Here is a 14,635-nt window from a genome sequence, read left to right as displayed (position 1 = left end):
GATAAGGTTTAATTCATTATAATGTACGGGAATAATATTTACCTGGAACGTGTGGATGGTTCTAGCCCATCCATGCTGTAACCCACTCAGAATTCTAAGAGCTTTAAAATTCAGGGTATATGTTCGAGCTTCTCCATCATATAAGGATAGTTCTCGTACTTTGTCTCTTTCAATATCCTATAAAATACCACAACAATTACTATTCCAAAATAAAATCCTGACAATCTGTGTGTAGCCGTGTAGTTCACACAGGAAAAAGCTGACAGTGCGCATGTGCAATGAGACTGGTAGCGCACAGCAAATAGATGTAAACACATCTGTATGGACATGTGATCTGCTAGTACATGAAGAGGATTGGAAATGGTTGCTATTTTTAATTTGAAACATTTCCCCCCAATCTCTGGAATATTTAAATGTGCAATAATTTATATCTAGAGACAGATAAAACAAGAGCACTGATCACTTTGGCAACTTCTAATACCTCTTTTTCCACCCAACTAAAAATTCCAGGTTTTTGCACATGAACGCGCATCAACCCTTTTATCAGTGGAAATGGTGACAATGAAAAAACCCTGGGTCTAGTGACCAGAGATATTTTTCCTGGTACTATAGCAGGGTTTTTAGCGTGTATAACCGGGTAACGAGCCATGGAAACAGCTCTTACGTGGGTTTTGAGACAAAACTGAGACATGGGCTTTTCACATCAGTGTCCTAAGCCTTAGTAAAGCCTTACTATACTCTACTATAGATATAATTTGGTACTTGTTTCCTAGAACGGCGCCCACGATATTGATCTTAGGCATCGCAAGGAAAAAAAATCGCGTCGGTCGCATCGCATGCGGCCAAAAAAAATCGCATGCGATGATCGCGATTTTACATAGGGAACAATGTCAAATGGCCCACAGACCCCAAATAGCCACCCTGAAGTGTGAAATGGCCCCCCCAATTGTTAACGCCACCCCACGATCAACGTCAACCACTTGGCCCACCTGGTCTGCGTGGCGAGCAGCGGCGGTACGCGTCCTCCGACCTTTTCATACCCCCACTATCCACGTCGGCGTGGAGTTGAGAATAGAAAGTGTGGGGAGCCAAGCTAGCCACCGTGCCCGTAGTGTGGCGAGCGCACGCGGATACCTTCACAGCTATACGCGTCCCCTCGCGGGCTTCACAGATATCCGCGTGGGCTCGCTGCGCTCACCACACTTTCTATTCTCAACTCCACACCGACATGGATAGTGGGGGTATGAAAAGGTCGGAGGATGCGTACCGCCGCCGCTCGCCACGCTTCGGGTTGCCGTTGATCGTGGGGTGGCGTTAACAATTGGGGGGGCCATTTCACACTTCAGGGTGGCTATTTGGGGTCTGTGGGCCATTTAACATTGTTCCCTATGTGAAATTGGGTCAATTGGGCCATTTAACATGGTTCCCTATGTAAAATCGGTAATCGCGTCGGTCGCATGCGATGCAACTGACGCGATTTACATTTTACCATGCATTTCTATGTAAAATCGCGGGCATCGCATGCCATTATAATGGCATGCGATGCCCGCGATGGGCGCCGTTCTAGGAAACAAGTACCTATAATTTAAAGGTGGATGTGAACCCTAGACTGCACAATTTTCTTACCAAAAGAGAAATCACAACTCATACACATTATCTCATGCAAACTACTGCAGCACCACCTACCTGGCTCTATGTCCAAATTACACCAATCTTACATTTTTGCAACACCACTGCAAATCCCTTCCCTAAAGTCTACACCCTCACATACACAGCAGGCATCATATGCCAGAAATCTATATAAATACTATCAAATCCCACCTTCTTGGATATACTTCTGACCTGTGCGTCACTACCTCTCTCTCTCAAACGCATTGGAGGAAAAGTGATGGTGGGCATGAGAGTTGGTTTTATCAGCGACAAATTCCTTTCATCCCTGATCAGCTTGTTCTCAAGGCTTCACATAGTTATACCTTCACTTATAGCCTCACTGTGTGCTCACTGGTGACACACTATTCAGTTAAATGTCTCCACGGCAACTCATCTCAGCTTGCTCTTTGTCCAATAGACTAAAGCCCCCCATATACGGTCCATTTTGTACTTTTAAAGTACACATCGTATCGGATCGCATGCCTTGTGCATGCACTGCGATCCGATACGATGTGTACTTAGTACAAAAAGTATGTGCAGCACATACTTTTTGTACCGACTATGTGATGCGCGGGAGCGCGCATCGTATAGTACAGAACGGAGCCGGCAAAAACGGAGCGTCACCTTAAGTAAGCTCTCACAAGCAGGGCACTTCCCACCCTTTTGGTTTTCAAATGGTCATTAGATTTCTCCACATAAACCTTATACTATGTACTGAGTCTACAACCGGTCAAATCGCAAGGTTTTGCATCTTCATTTGTGCAAGAAGTGCAAAGTAGTCAATGTTATTGTCCATCCAGTCCAGCAGGATACTTGGGCGCTGTATCTCCGGCCATGTTAAAACTGCAGTTGTTTGCTTATAGTAGTAGTAAGTTTATTTATAAAGGCGCCACAAAGTGTCCGCAGCGCCGTACATAGAAAACAAATTACAAGGCAACGTACAGGGTGTGTTGATAAAGTACAGCATAAATAGGGGTATAGCTGGTAGAACTAAAATCAGCATCAGTTCTGAAGTAGGTGTCGAAATTGTCGAGGAGACTGAAGGTGAAGTAGAGGAAGGGAAGAACAGGGCAGGAGCACTGGTGAGGTAAAGAGGTAGGGTGAGTAAGTGAGGAAGGAGGGCCCTACTCATAAGAGTTAACAGACTAAAAGTAGGTGGGTGGACGAACGAAAAACAATAGGATAAGTAGGAACGGATGGAGGGGTAGGGTAGGCAGGATAGGAGGAGCAAAAGAGGTTAGAAGGAGGAGGAGGAAATCGGAAGTGGGTTTTGAGGGAGCGCTTGAAGGAGGTAAGGGAATCAGAAAGCCTGATGGGTGGTGGGAAGTTGTTCCAGTGCAGGGGGCAGCGCGAGAGAAGTCTTGGACACGGGAGTGGGAGGAGGTGATTAGGTGAGAGGTCAGTCGGCGGCGGAGCGAAGAGGACGGGAGGGAGTGTGGATAGAGATCAGTGAAGAAAGTTAAGGAGTGGTGGAGGAGGAGAGAGCCTTGTAGGTGGTGGTGAGGAGTTTAAAGAGAACCCGGAAAGGAATGGCGAGCCAGTGAAGAGATAGACAGAGGGGGAGGCAGAGGTAGAGCGGCGGGAGAGGAAGATGAGCCTAGCAGCAGCGTTAAGAAAGCATTGGAGAGGGGCGAGGCGGGCAAAAGGTAGCGGAAGATGACAAGAGAGTGAATGAGAATTTTGGTCGCGTCAGTGGAGAGGAATGGTCTGATGCGTGAGATGTTGCGGAGGTGAAATCGGCAAGACTGTATGAGCACGAATGTGGGGGGTGAAAAAGGGAGGAGTCAATGATGACACCGAGGCAGCGCGTTTGGTCGGTCGAGGTGATCTCGGTTTCACCAATGCTGATGGAGATAGTGGGAGAAGAGGGGATGAAAGATTAGAAGTTCAGTTTTAGCCATGTTTAGTTTCAGGAAGCGTTGGGTCATCCAGGCTGAGATGGCCGTGAGGCATTCGGAGACCTTTTACAGGAGTGATGGGGATAGGTCGGGGGAGGAGAAATAGATTAGGATATCATCAGCATAAAGGTGGTAATGGAAGCCATAGGAGCTGATGAGGGTGGGGAACACCGACTGGCTGCGGGGTAGTAGGAGGAGGAGGAGCTCGGAGTGGAGACAGAGAAGGAGCGATCGGAGAGGTATGAGGTGAACCAGGAGAAGACTGTGCCAGTGATGCCAAAGGAGCGGAGGGTGTTGAGCAGAAGAGGGTGGTCAACAGTGTCAAAGGCAGCCGACAGATCAAGCTGGATGAGGATAGAGAAGAGGCCTTTGGATTTAGCCGATCGTAGATAGTTTGTGACTTTGGCCTGGGCAGTTTCAGTGGAATGTAAAGGACGGAACCCGGATTGGAGGGGGTCTAGAATGGAGTGATCAGTAAGGTGGCTTAGGAGACTATTATAGGCCAGACGTTCTAGGAGCTTGGAGGCAAAAGGGAGGAGGGAGATGGGCCTGTAGTTGGACGGAGAGTTGGGGGTCCAGATTTGATTTTTTGAGAAATGGGGAGACAAGAAGGTGTTTGAAGGAGGAGGGGGAAGATCCCAGAGGATAGGGAAAGATTAAAGTGGTGAGCCAGGTGAGAGCAGACCGACTGACTGAGATGACAGATAATATTGGAGGGGATAGGATCGAGCAGGCAGGTGGAGGGAGAAGCGGATTGAAGGATAGAATGGACTTCAGCGGCAGGGTAAAATGAGGACAGGGGTGGGAAGGAGAAGGTGAGGTCATGGCAGCAGTGATGGCAGTCCTGAGAGAGGAGATTTTGGTTGAAAAGTAGGTAGCAAAATCAGAGGCTACGATGGAGGACGGAAGAGCTGGAGGAGAGAGGGGGAGCAAGGAGTTGAAGGTGGCGAAGAGCCTGCGGGGGTTGGATGATTGGGAAAGGATGAGGGACTTAAGTAGGATTCCTTGGCCAGAGCAAGGGCAGAGCTGAAGGAAGAAAGAATGAATTTGAAATGGAGATAATCCGCGAGGGAGCGAGATTTCTTCCAGAAGCGCTCAGCAGTGCGAGAGCACTTTTTAAGGAATCGGGTGATAGGCGAGTGCCACGTTTGGGGGTTGGAGCATCGAAGGGGGATAGAGGAGGGAGGGCAGGCAGAGTCCAATGCCGAAGATAGGGTGTCGTTATAGAGGGAGGCGGCGAGGTTTGGGCATGACATGGCGGCGATTGGGGCTAGAATAGGACACAGCGTGTCTGAGAAGGCAGCAATATCAAGTGTGTTGACGTTAAGCCGTGAGACAATGCACTCGGGAGGGGGGGGGGTGGGAAAGGAGGAAGCAGTGAGTGAGAAAGAGATGAGGTGATGGTCAGAAAGAGGAAAATCCGTGATACTGACTACACTAAGGGAACAAGAGCGGGAGAAGACGAGATCAAGGGAGTGTCCTTGGATGTGGGTGGGAGAAGTAGTCCACTGAGATAGGCCAAGAGAGGAGCAGAGAGAGAGCGGAGTTTGGAGGTGCCAGGATCAGCGGGGTTATCCAAGGGGATATTAAAGTCACCAAGAATGACAGAAAGAAGGTCAGAGGAGAGGAAGTGTGGAAGCCAGGCGGCGAAGTTGTCAAGAAATTGGGAGATAGGGCCAGGGGGACGGTAGATTGCAGCGACATGGAGGTGGAAGGGGTAGTACAGACAGATGGAGACTCCAAAAGGAGGAGAAGAGGAGACAGGGTTCAGGATGAATGACACACTGTAGGTGCAGGAGGCTGAGAGGAGAAAACCCACAAATTTATAATTATTAATTATAAAATATTATTCTCCAGTTTGTTTATATATGCATCATATTAACTGATTAAATTGCAAGTTCTATTTCTTATACTTAGGGGGGCATTAAATATGGGATTCAGACTGTTGGAAAGTCCCGACAGACAGAATCCTGGGCCTTTTTCACCCTGTTTCGACAGCCAGTACTCAATGTTCTGAGTGTTGAAAAATGGGAGCGTAGACTAAAACGGCTGCGGATTGTCGAAAAACAGATGTGAATTAAACAATCCAGGCGGTTTCCAACAATATAGATCCAAATTGTTTTAAAGTAATAAAATTAAATTAAATAGCGTCCGACATTGAATAGCACCCTTAGCCTGTTATATATTTTTTCATTTTCTAATGTGAGTTCGAGATAAAGAATTTCCCTAAACTACTAATCATTGGCAGTTGAATGAACCTTATGGGCCCCATACATCAGCAATCACAATTTATGGATTTTCAGATACAGGGATATTTTGGCCAGATAAATGGATTTTACAATCTATCTGACTTTGCCCACACATTACAGATTTATTTCAGTGATCGGCATATTTTTCCATCTAAAGATTGCATCTTCATATCTGGAAATTGCCCAATCGATTGCGGTTCATAATGTAAATAGATGAAGAAGACAAATTGGGAATGCCCACACATATAAAAAAGATCTGAAGATAATACCAGATTATTAAACATGTTTAAAAACCTGATTAAGCAATCGATTGGCGATTTTGATTGGGATTGCCAAAAGGGTGAGCCCACACATCTAAAATTAATTGTGGCAATCATCTCCATATCTGAAAATTGTCACAATTAATTGCTGATGTATGGGGCCCTTAAGATTTAAAATCACTTACTTCAACTATAAAAAATAATTCTCCATTACATAGCCTTTCATCTTCATCCACCTTCTTATCCTGAGCCTCCATACTGCGGTCAGCACTGTCCTTTCCTGGTCCGGGCTCTTCTGACTGAGGCTGACTAAGGCTCAAGTTTCTCGGTTCTTTCAAAGAATGCCTTTAATAAAGATGGCACAATTTACTTAAATATTTTTTTCTAAAATGTACTATTTTTATTATTTTTATTACATCTCTTTCACACCAGCCAAAATTCCCGGGTTGGCCCTGGGAACAACCCACGATTAGCGCTAGTGTGCAAGGTTCCCAGGCTAAAATTCCCAGGATTTCAACCGCTCCCGCGACCAGCCCGGGTTACTGGCTGGTGTGAAAGTTACCTACCCGGGTCCGGGCAGCGGGGTCCAGACTGCGGGGCTTGGGGCAGTGGCGGCTGGGCACTTGTAGCGCTATTTGCCAGGCAGCGGGAAGCAATGGATTTGAAAAGATATGGCCGGACGCTCTCACCCAATCAGCGTCCAGCCAGTCTTTTCAAAATCAGCGCTTCCTGCCCAGCAAATAGCGCTACAAGCACCCAGCCGCCGCTGCTCAGATCATCTCAGTCTGTATTCAGCCCCCCCCCCCCACACACCAGAAAATGCAGGGACAAGGGTGGTGTGAAAGGGACCAACCCAGGAATGTCCCTACTATTGAATTACACAATTTTCAGAGGGAAGTCCCTATAATCCCAGGCAATGCATACTGTAGATCAGGGATGGCCAAACCGGTCCTTGAGATCTACCAGCGGTCCACGGTTTCCAGGTTACCTAGCTGGTGCACAGCTGTAGTCATTAGAATTGTTTGGTTCTGAGTCTAGGCACTATGCGCTGAAACTTAATGTCTGCAGCAATGATCACTAAAATTACTCCCTTAGTAACAGTAGGCTTATTTTAGATATAAAAGATAAGTGATCTTGTGCGCTGGCACCGTTCCCCAAAAAAAGAAAGAAATACACCGTGAAGGTACAGATTAATGGTAAAATAGAATGGTACTTTCCTTATCCTTATTTTATTCGCCTGATTTAAAGGCTCACCATAGATTGGATTAATGGCGATATGTAAGAAATAGAATGTATATCATAGTGTGATACTGTCACAACATTTTATTCATAACATACAGTAAGGTCACACAAAAAACAAATATTCAGCAACCCAGTTGCTATAAGAGAAGAGAAATAGGGTGGAGGTTTACCAGATTCTGGTGTTTAAAGAGCCTGTCGGAAAGTTCTTGTTCTCCTAAGTCGACCACGGTTCTCCGGAAAAACCGACAGTCCCAGGTACTTCAAAAGATCAGGTCTGGTTATGGTCCACCCTCAGTGACACACTCTGAGCTGCTGCTGCAACGCGTATCGGGATCCAATATCCCTTCCTCAGGCAGTATGTACTGGAGTGGGTCACTTCCTATATTTATACCTGTCCCATAAACTATATCCGGGTCAACAGGTTACATCAAATTACAATAAAATTTACACTATCCAAAATAAAAATACTCATAAATCCCCGAGTTCCCCAAATGGCAACACACGCTTAAAACAAAATTAGAAACCTTCTCATTGCCTTACGGCGTTACATTCTCAACCTCCGAAACCGGAAGTCCGACTGCGCTCATTTGGAACGCATCCTCTTTGCGTGGAACGCGCACCATCCATTGTATGGATGCGGAAGTCCATGTTGCTTTGATAGAACGCCGTCTTGCAGCGCTGTATTCTTAACTTCCGTACCCGGAAGTCTGGCTGCGCTCCTTGGAACGCATTGTCCGTGCGTGGAACGCACAGTCCACTAAGCTGAAACGGAAGTTCGTGTTGTTTCAATGGAACACACGATCTCTGGTCCTGTGGAACGCATCGGGGCTGAAGATAGGAGATCTGTACTGTTTCTTATTTCCGTGTATTACTGAAACACACCTCCATCTTGCGCATCATTATGTTCATATTTCTGCCGGGACGTATAGTTCTGATATTTATTCAATGGTGTTTATTTGCATTGCGGTGGTTTAGTAAAGATCCTTATTTCTACCCAGATAGTTCTTTTGTATAGAGCTATTGGAGTCTATTAGCTGAAAAACATATTATTACAATATTTATGATAGAGGTAGAAAAGTGCAATAAAGTGCTTAAGGTGCTAAAACTCATCATATATAAAATTTATCATCATATGAAAAATAAAATTTACAGAAACCACTTTATTTCGAAGTCACTGTTGAGGCCCCTAGGCATTAAATTTTTCAGTTTGAAGATCCATCTCATTTCTGCGCAAATGAGCGCAATGGACAGAAATACACTATCGACCAATTCATGACATGCCACACAACCAATGTGGTATATATGATTGAGTGTAACTGTAACCTCATATATATAGGGAGAACAAGCAGGGCATTAAAAACAAGATTAAGTGAGCATTTAAGAAATATCCGAAAAGGCATGACGACCCATTCACTATCAAATCACTTCAAGGAACACCATAACTGCCAAACGAGCCACATTACCAAATTCATGGCCATAGAAGTGATAAAGAATACATGGCGGAATAGGAATGAGGAAGCCATGCTGGCAAAAGCAGAAATGAGATGGATCTTCAAACTGAAAAATTTAATGCCTAGGGGCCTCAACAGTGACTTCGAAATAAAGTGGTTTCTGTAAATTTTATTTTTCATATGATGATAAATTTTATATATGATGAGTTTTAACACCTTAAGCACTTTATTGCACTTTTCTACCTCTATCATAAATATTGTATACATAAAAGACGCACAAAAGGAATTTTTTAATATAAGCACTTTATTAGATTAGAAAATAAGGATTTAAAAGGACTAAAACATTTTAAAGAAAATATATATAATATTTGATAAGAGTGCATGGATTTTAATATACTTATATGTTTTTCAGCTAATAGACTCCAATAGCTCTATACAAAAGAACTATCTGGGTAGAAATAAGGATCTTTACTAAACCACCGCAATGCAAATAAACACCATTGAATAAATATCAGAACTATACGTCCCGGCAGAAATATGAACATAATGATGCGCAAGATGGAGGTGTGTTTCAGTAATACACGGAAATAAGAAACAGTACAGATCTCCTATCTTCAGCCCCGATGCGTTCCACAGGACCAGAGATCGTGTGTTCCATTGAAACAACACGAACTTCCGTTTCAGCTTAGTGGACTGTGCGTTCCACGCACGGACAATGCGTTCCAAGGAGCGCAGCCAGACTTCCGGGTACGGAAGTTAAGAATACAGCGCCGCAAGACGGCGTTCTATCAAAGCAACATGGACTTCCGCATCCATACAATGGACGGTGCGCGTTCCACGCACAGAGGATGCATTCCAAATGAGCGCAGTCGGACTTCCGGTTTCGGAGGTTGAGAATGTAACGCCGTAAGGCAATGAGAAGGTTTCTAATTTTGTTTTAAGCGTGTGTTGCCATTTGGGGAACTCGGGGATTTATGAGTATTTTAATTTTGGATAGTGTAAATTTTATTGTAATTTGATGTAACCTGTTGACCCGGATATAGTTTATGGGACAGGTATAAATATAGGAAGTGACCCACTCCAGTACATACTGCCTGAGGAAGGGATATTGGATCCCGATACGCATTGCAGCAGCAGCTCAGAGTGTGTCACTGAGGGTGGACCATAACCAGACCTGATCTTTTGAAGTACCTGGGACTGTCGGTTTTTCCGGAGAACCGTGGTCGACTTAGGAGAACAAGAACTTTCCGACAGGCTCTTTAAACACCAGAATCTGGTAAACCTCCACCCTATTTCTCTTCTCTTATAGCAACTGGGTTGCTGAATATTTGTTTTTTGTGTGACCTTACTGTATGTTATGAATAAAATGTTGTGACAGTATCACACTATGATATACATTCTATTTCTTACATAACGCCATTAATCCAATCTATGGTGAGCCTTTAAATCAGGCGAAGAAAATAAGGATAAGGAAAGTACCATTCTATTTTACCATTAATCTGTACCTTCATGGTGTATTTCTTTCTTTTTTGGGGGAACGGTGCCAGCGCTCAAGATCACTTATCTTTTATATCTAAAATAAGCTGTAGTCATTACTGTCTGTCACATTTTAAAACATGCTGCATTCATTACTACTATAGATCCACAGCTTGCCTGGAAAACATGCACCGTTGGTAGATCTTGAGGACAGGTTTGGCCACCCCTTCTGTAGATGAATACAGGACATTTATCAAATACAAAAAAAAAAAGTGTAGTATAGAGTTACAGTAGTGCTCTTCTTGAAGATACCTCATATGTGAATGTTTCAAATGGTCTGACTAAAATAAAGGGAAATCATTTTATTTGTATACAAAATAAATGTATGACCTGGTAAAAATAAAAAGTTAAGTTGTTACATAGTAGGTAAGGCTGAATAAAGACTTGCCATAATACAGCTCCGGCCACACCCGGCCGGTGGTGTGTGCAAACACTGAACAGCAGCAAGATATTAGCAACACTACACCTTGTTTTTTATTAATATGTAAAAGAAAGGAATATTTCCCTTATGGAGTCTAAGGGAGTTGGAATACCAACTCCTTTTCTGGGTACTAACAATTTACTTCTCCAGATGCCCCTGCAAACCTTAAACTGTGAATCTCTTATGCCAACAATCCTCTATATGCCCCATTGCCATCAGACTCATGATTATATTTATTGTTCAGTCTAGCTTACATTATAAGTTCTCGTGCTATTATAACTGAGGATACCGGCTCCAGTTGATTTGTTTTCTTCAAACTGTTTTGCTCTGGGCCCCATTAGACAATAAAATGAATTAAGGGGACCCCAGCAAGTGACTGCAGAAGGTCATCACATCACATGTGTAGTCAGCAGACAGCACATACATGGCAGCATTGTGGAGGCACAAAACAAGCAAGTCTAAAACAAGCAAGTCAACAGATTTTTCAGACTCCTTGAATCACTGACTGAGATTAGAAAAGTCATCAGCCTGATGGTCAGCAACATGGAGTCGTGACCCCATGCTGAGAAGGTCGGGACCCACAGTTTGAGAACTAGAGCAACATGCATAAACATACACAATAAAAACCATTTACCCTGCTGTCCTATATCAATGCTCTCCTTAGTGTAGTTGTCTGCAATTCAATGTAAATCATCACCTTGAAAGAAGCAGCTACAGCCAGACCTGCCTGTGTGGTCAGCATGGAAACATTTACATGGCAGGGAGTCTGTACTTTGCCAACACAAACTCAGTTTAGCTACACAACAAATACTAATATTTTTTCTATAAAAGCCACATAAATTAGCAGAAACACCTTTCAGCTAACCACAGTTGTGTTGGTTAATATACGTGTGGGATGATTGTAATGAAATATCACTCCATTAGAGTACATTATATTTAGGTGTAACTTGCTTTATTTAGATGCAATCATGAAGGAATTGCTCACTCTCAGTGGTTCCCAACCCTGGCCCTTAAGTACACCTAATCACCTCCTCCCACTCCCGTGTCCAAGATTTCTCTCGCGCTGCCCCCCTGCACTGGAACAACCTCCCGCCACCCATCAGGCTATCTGATTCCCTTACCTCCTTCAAGCGCTCCCTCAAAACCCACTTTTTTCGACTAGCCTATCCCTCCTCCTAACCTCTTTTGATCCTCCTATCCTGCCTCCGTTCCCCTCCGTTCCTACTTATCCTATTGTATTTCGTTCGTCCACCCACCTATTTTTAGTATGTTAACTCTTATGAGCAGGGCCCTCCTTCCTCACGTACTCACCCTACCTCATTACCTCACCTGTGCTCCTGTCCTGTTCTTCCCTTCCTCTACTTCATCTTCAGTCTCCTTGACAATTTTGACACCTACTTCTGAACTGATGCTGATTTTAGTTCTACCAGCTATACCCCTATTTATACTGTATCTTTCAACACACCCTGTACGTTACCTTGTAATTTTTTTTGTTTGCTATGTACGGCACTGCGGACACTTTGTGGCGCCTTATAAATAAACGTACTACTACTACCCCCAACAGTGCATGTTTTGCAGGCCTCCAAACAGAATCACAAGTGATATAATTAGCTCCACCTGTGGATCTTTTCAAATGTGCCTGAATAATGAGTGCACCTGCCGGGTGACCTGGAAAACGTGCACTGTTGGGGGTATTTGAGGACCAGGGTTGGGAACCACTGCTCTAGACCGTGTGCTCTAGACTAACTGGACTGTTCTGCATTGCAATCAATCTTTTTCAGGCATGCTCATATAGCATTGCTAACAAACAGAATATAAACTCCCGTATTACCAATATAGCCCAGTCTAGCAATCTAATTTGGCTGCCTAAATTAGCTTTCTCTACCGTCCAATGGGATACTGGGTTCACTACTATGGGGATTGAGACCTCCGCAGGAGAGACAGGCACATAAAAGAACTTTCAGTGTGGGTGCACTGGCTCCTCCCCTCAATCTCCCTCCACTAGTTAGTTTTGAAAAATGTGCCTCAGGAGAGGCAGTGCTTCTGGATGCTCCAGAGTTTTTCTACATTTATTTTCAAAGTTTGTTATTTTGGGGCGCTGTGGTGACCACACAGCTGTCCTGCTTCGTGGGTGTCAGGAGAAGGGTCAGTCCCTGACCTCTTCAGGTGCAGAGCTGACCCTGCTACAGGACAATTCGGTCCTGTGTGGGGCTTGTCACCGTACAGCATTGCGCTGTGGCGAGCAAGCCCCCTAGCCACCGAACACCCCTGACAGGTCTGAAGACTTCAGTGGTGAGTACAGGCTGGGGGTCCCACAAGGGGACCCCGCAGCCATTTCTGGTGCGGCAAGACGACGGGCAGTAATGGCGGCCCTCTAGCAGGGACCGCGTGAACCCCGCGTCTGGTAACTGGCATAGGGGTGCTGCCGCTGGACCACCAGGGACACCCCTCAGGTTATATGTATATAATATTATACCTTTATTATATGTCAGTATAAAATTATGGAAGCGCCAGCTCCGTGTACAGGGGGGCGGGGCTTCACTCAGAGCGGGACCAAGCTCTGCTGGGCGCGCGCTGTCACTTCCTGCTTCTTCACACGCTGCCAGACTCCATTACAGAGGGCTCCTCACTGGCGTGGTGGATCCGGGTCCTTGCAGCACGGCAGAGACAGCAGGTTTTATAGCGATTTAGCGCTGCTGCGCTATCTGGCTTATTTTAGACACTTTGTTGTTCATATCACTGTGTTTAGCGTTACCAGCTCACCCAGATCTGTGAGTTCAGGTTAAGGGTGCACTTGGTTCCCAAATTGCTCTGTTTTTCCCCCACTGATTAGTTACAAACACATAAAACAAGCACATAGTCTGTTTTAACATCCAGCGGTGTGGTGTGTGCACGTGTGTGACTGCGTGGGGGTTGAGTTGTACTGCTGTACGCAGAAGAACTGTCTCATCATGGTGAAAAAGTTCACTTGTATGGTGTGTAGCACCAAGTTTGTGCCCAAATCACAGTCCCAAGTTACTTGTGAGGCTTGTATGTCACCACAGCCCAGTAGTGCTGACACTCAGATCAGTGGGGTGCCCCCACAGCTTGTGGGGCCATCTCAGGCTGACGACCAGGAGCCTGTTTGGGTTTCCAACATAAAGACATTGTTGGATTCTGTGGCTTCACAGCTTTCCACTAACACTCAGCAAACGCAGAGGGTTCAGAGGGAATTGTCCATGTTAGCTGCCAGGGTGGATATTCTTCATACACTTAATGTACCTCCTCCTCCCGCACAGCCTCAAAAAAGGCCGGCTGCTGCGATGGCCCCTGATTCAGATGATGAGGACATACTGGAGGAGGGTGAGGAGCAGGTTCTGCAGGAACCAGTCCCTGAGGCAGCAGTGCATGGTCCTGAACCGCTTATCAGGGCCATTAGGGATGTTTTAGATCTCCCGGTGGAGGCATCCGCAGAAGGAGATCCTTTCTTCATGACTCAGAGGAAACAGCCAGTATACTTCCCTGAGCAGGCAGTTAGAAACTGTTTTCGGGGCTGCATGGCAAAACCCTGATAAGAGGTTTACTCTTTCAAAGCGGTTCACTAATGCATATCCTTTTGAACCTTTGGGCAGGAAGAAGTGGGAGGAGCCACCGGTAGTGGACTCATCTGTCTCCCGGCTTTCTAAAAAGGTGTTACTACCAGTCCCAGGTGTATACACCCTTAAGGACGGGGCGGACAGGAGGCTGGAAGCTACCCTCAAGTCCATATACACGGCTAGTGGGGCCTCCCAGCGCCCAGTTTTAGCCAGTTGCTGGATGGCAAAGGCCATTCATACCTGGTCAACCCGGATTCAGGAAGGGTTGTTGGGTGACATGACTGTGGCCCAGATAGGCGACAGCCTGCGTCACATTCAGGATACCGCTAAGATCCTGTGCGAGGCGCAAAAGG

At 45.4% G+C, this 14,635-nt stretch overlaps 1 protein-coding gene across 1 annotated transcript in view; it reads right to left on the bottom strand.

Annotated features, from left to right (window-relative positions):
• HELB (DNA helicase B) overlaps positions 1-14,635 on the bottom strand; it is a 44,854-nt gene that overhangs the window by 6,467 nt on the left and 23,752 nt on the right. The window contains exons 11-12 of the mRNA XM_083182493.1: positions 6,243-6,402; positions 43-177 (exon numbers count right to left, since the gene is read on the bottom strand). Of these exons, the coding sequence (XP_083038619.1) occupies positions 43-177; positions 6,243-6,402 (295 nt within the window). The remainder of the gene's footprint in view (positions 1-42; positions 178-6,242; positions 6,403-14,635) is intronic.

This window comes from Crinia signifera, chromosome 4, assembly GCF_055691185.1.
Source record: "Crinia signifera chromosome 4, ASM5569118v1, whole genome shotgun sequence".
Taxonomy (NCBI): Eukaryota; Metazoa; Chordata; class Amphibia; order Anura; family Myobatrachidae; genus Crinia; species Crinia signifera.
The sequence above is the reverse complement of the archived record's forward strand: the minus strand, read 5'-3'. Positions and strand labels throughout refer to the sequence as shown.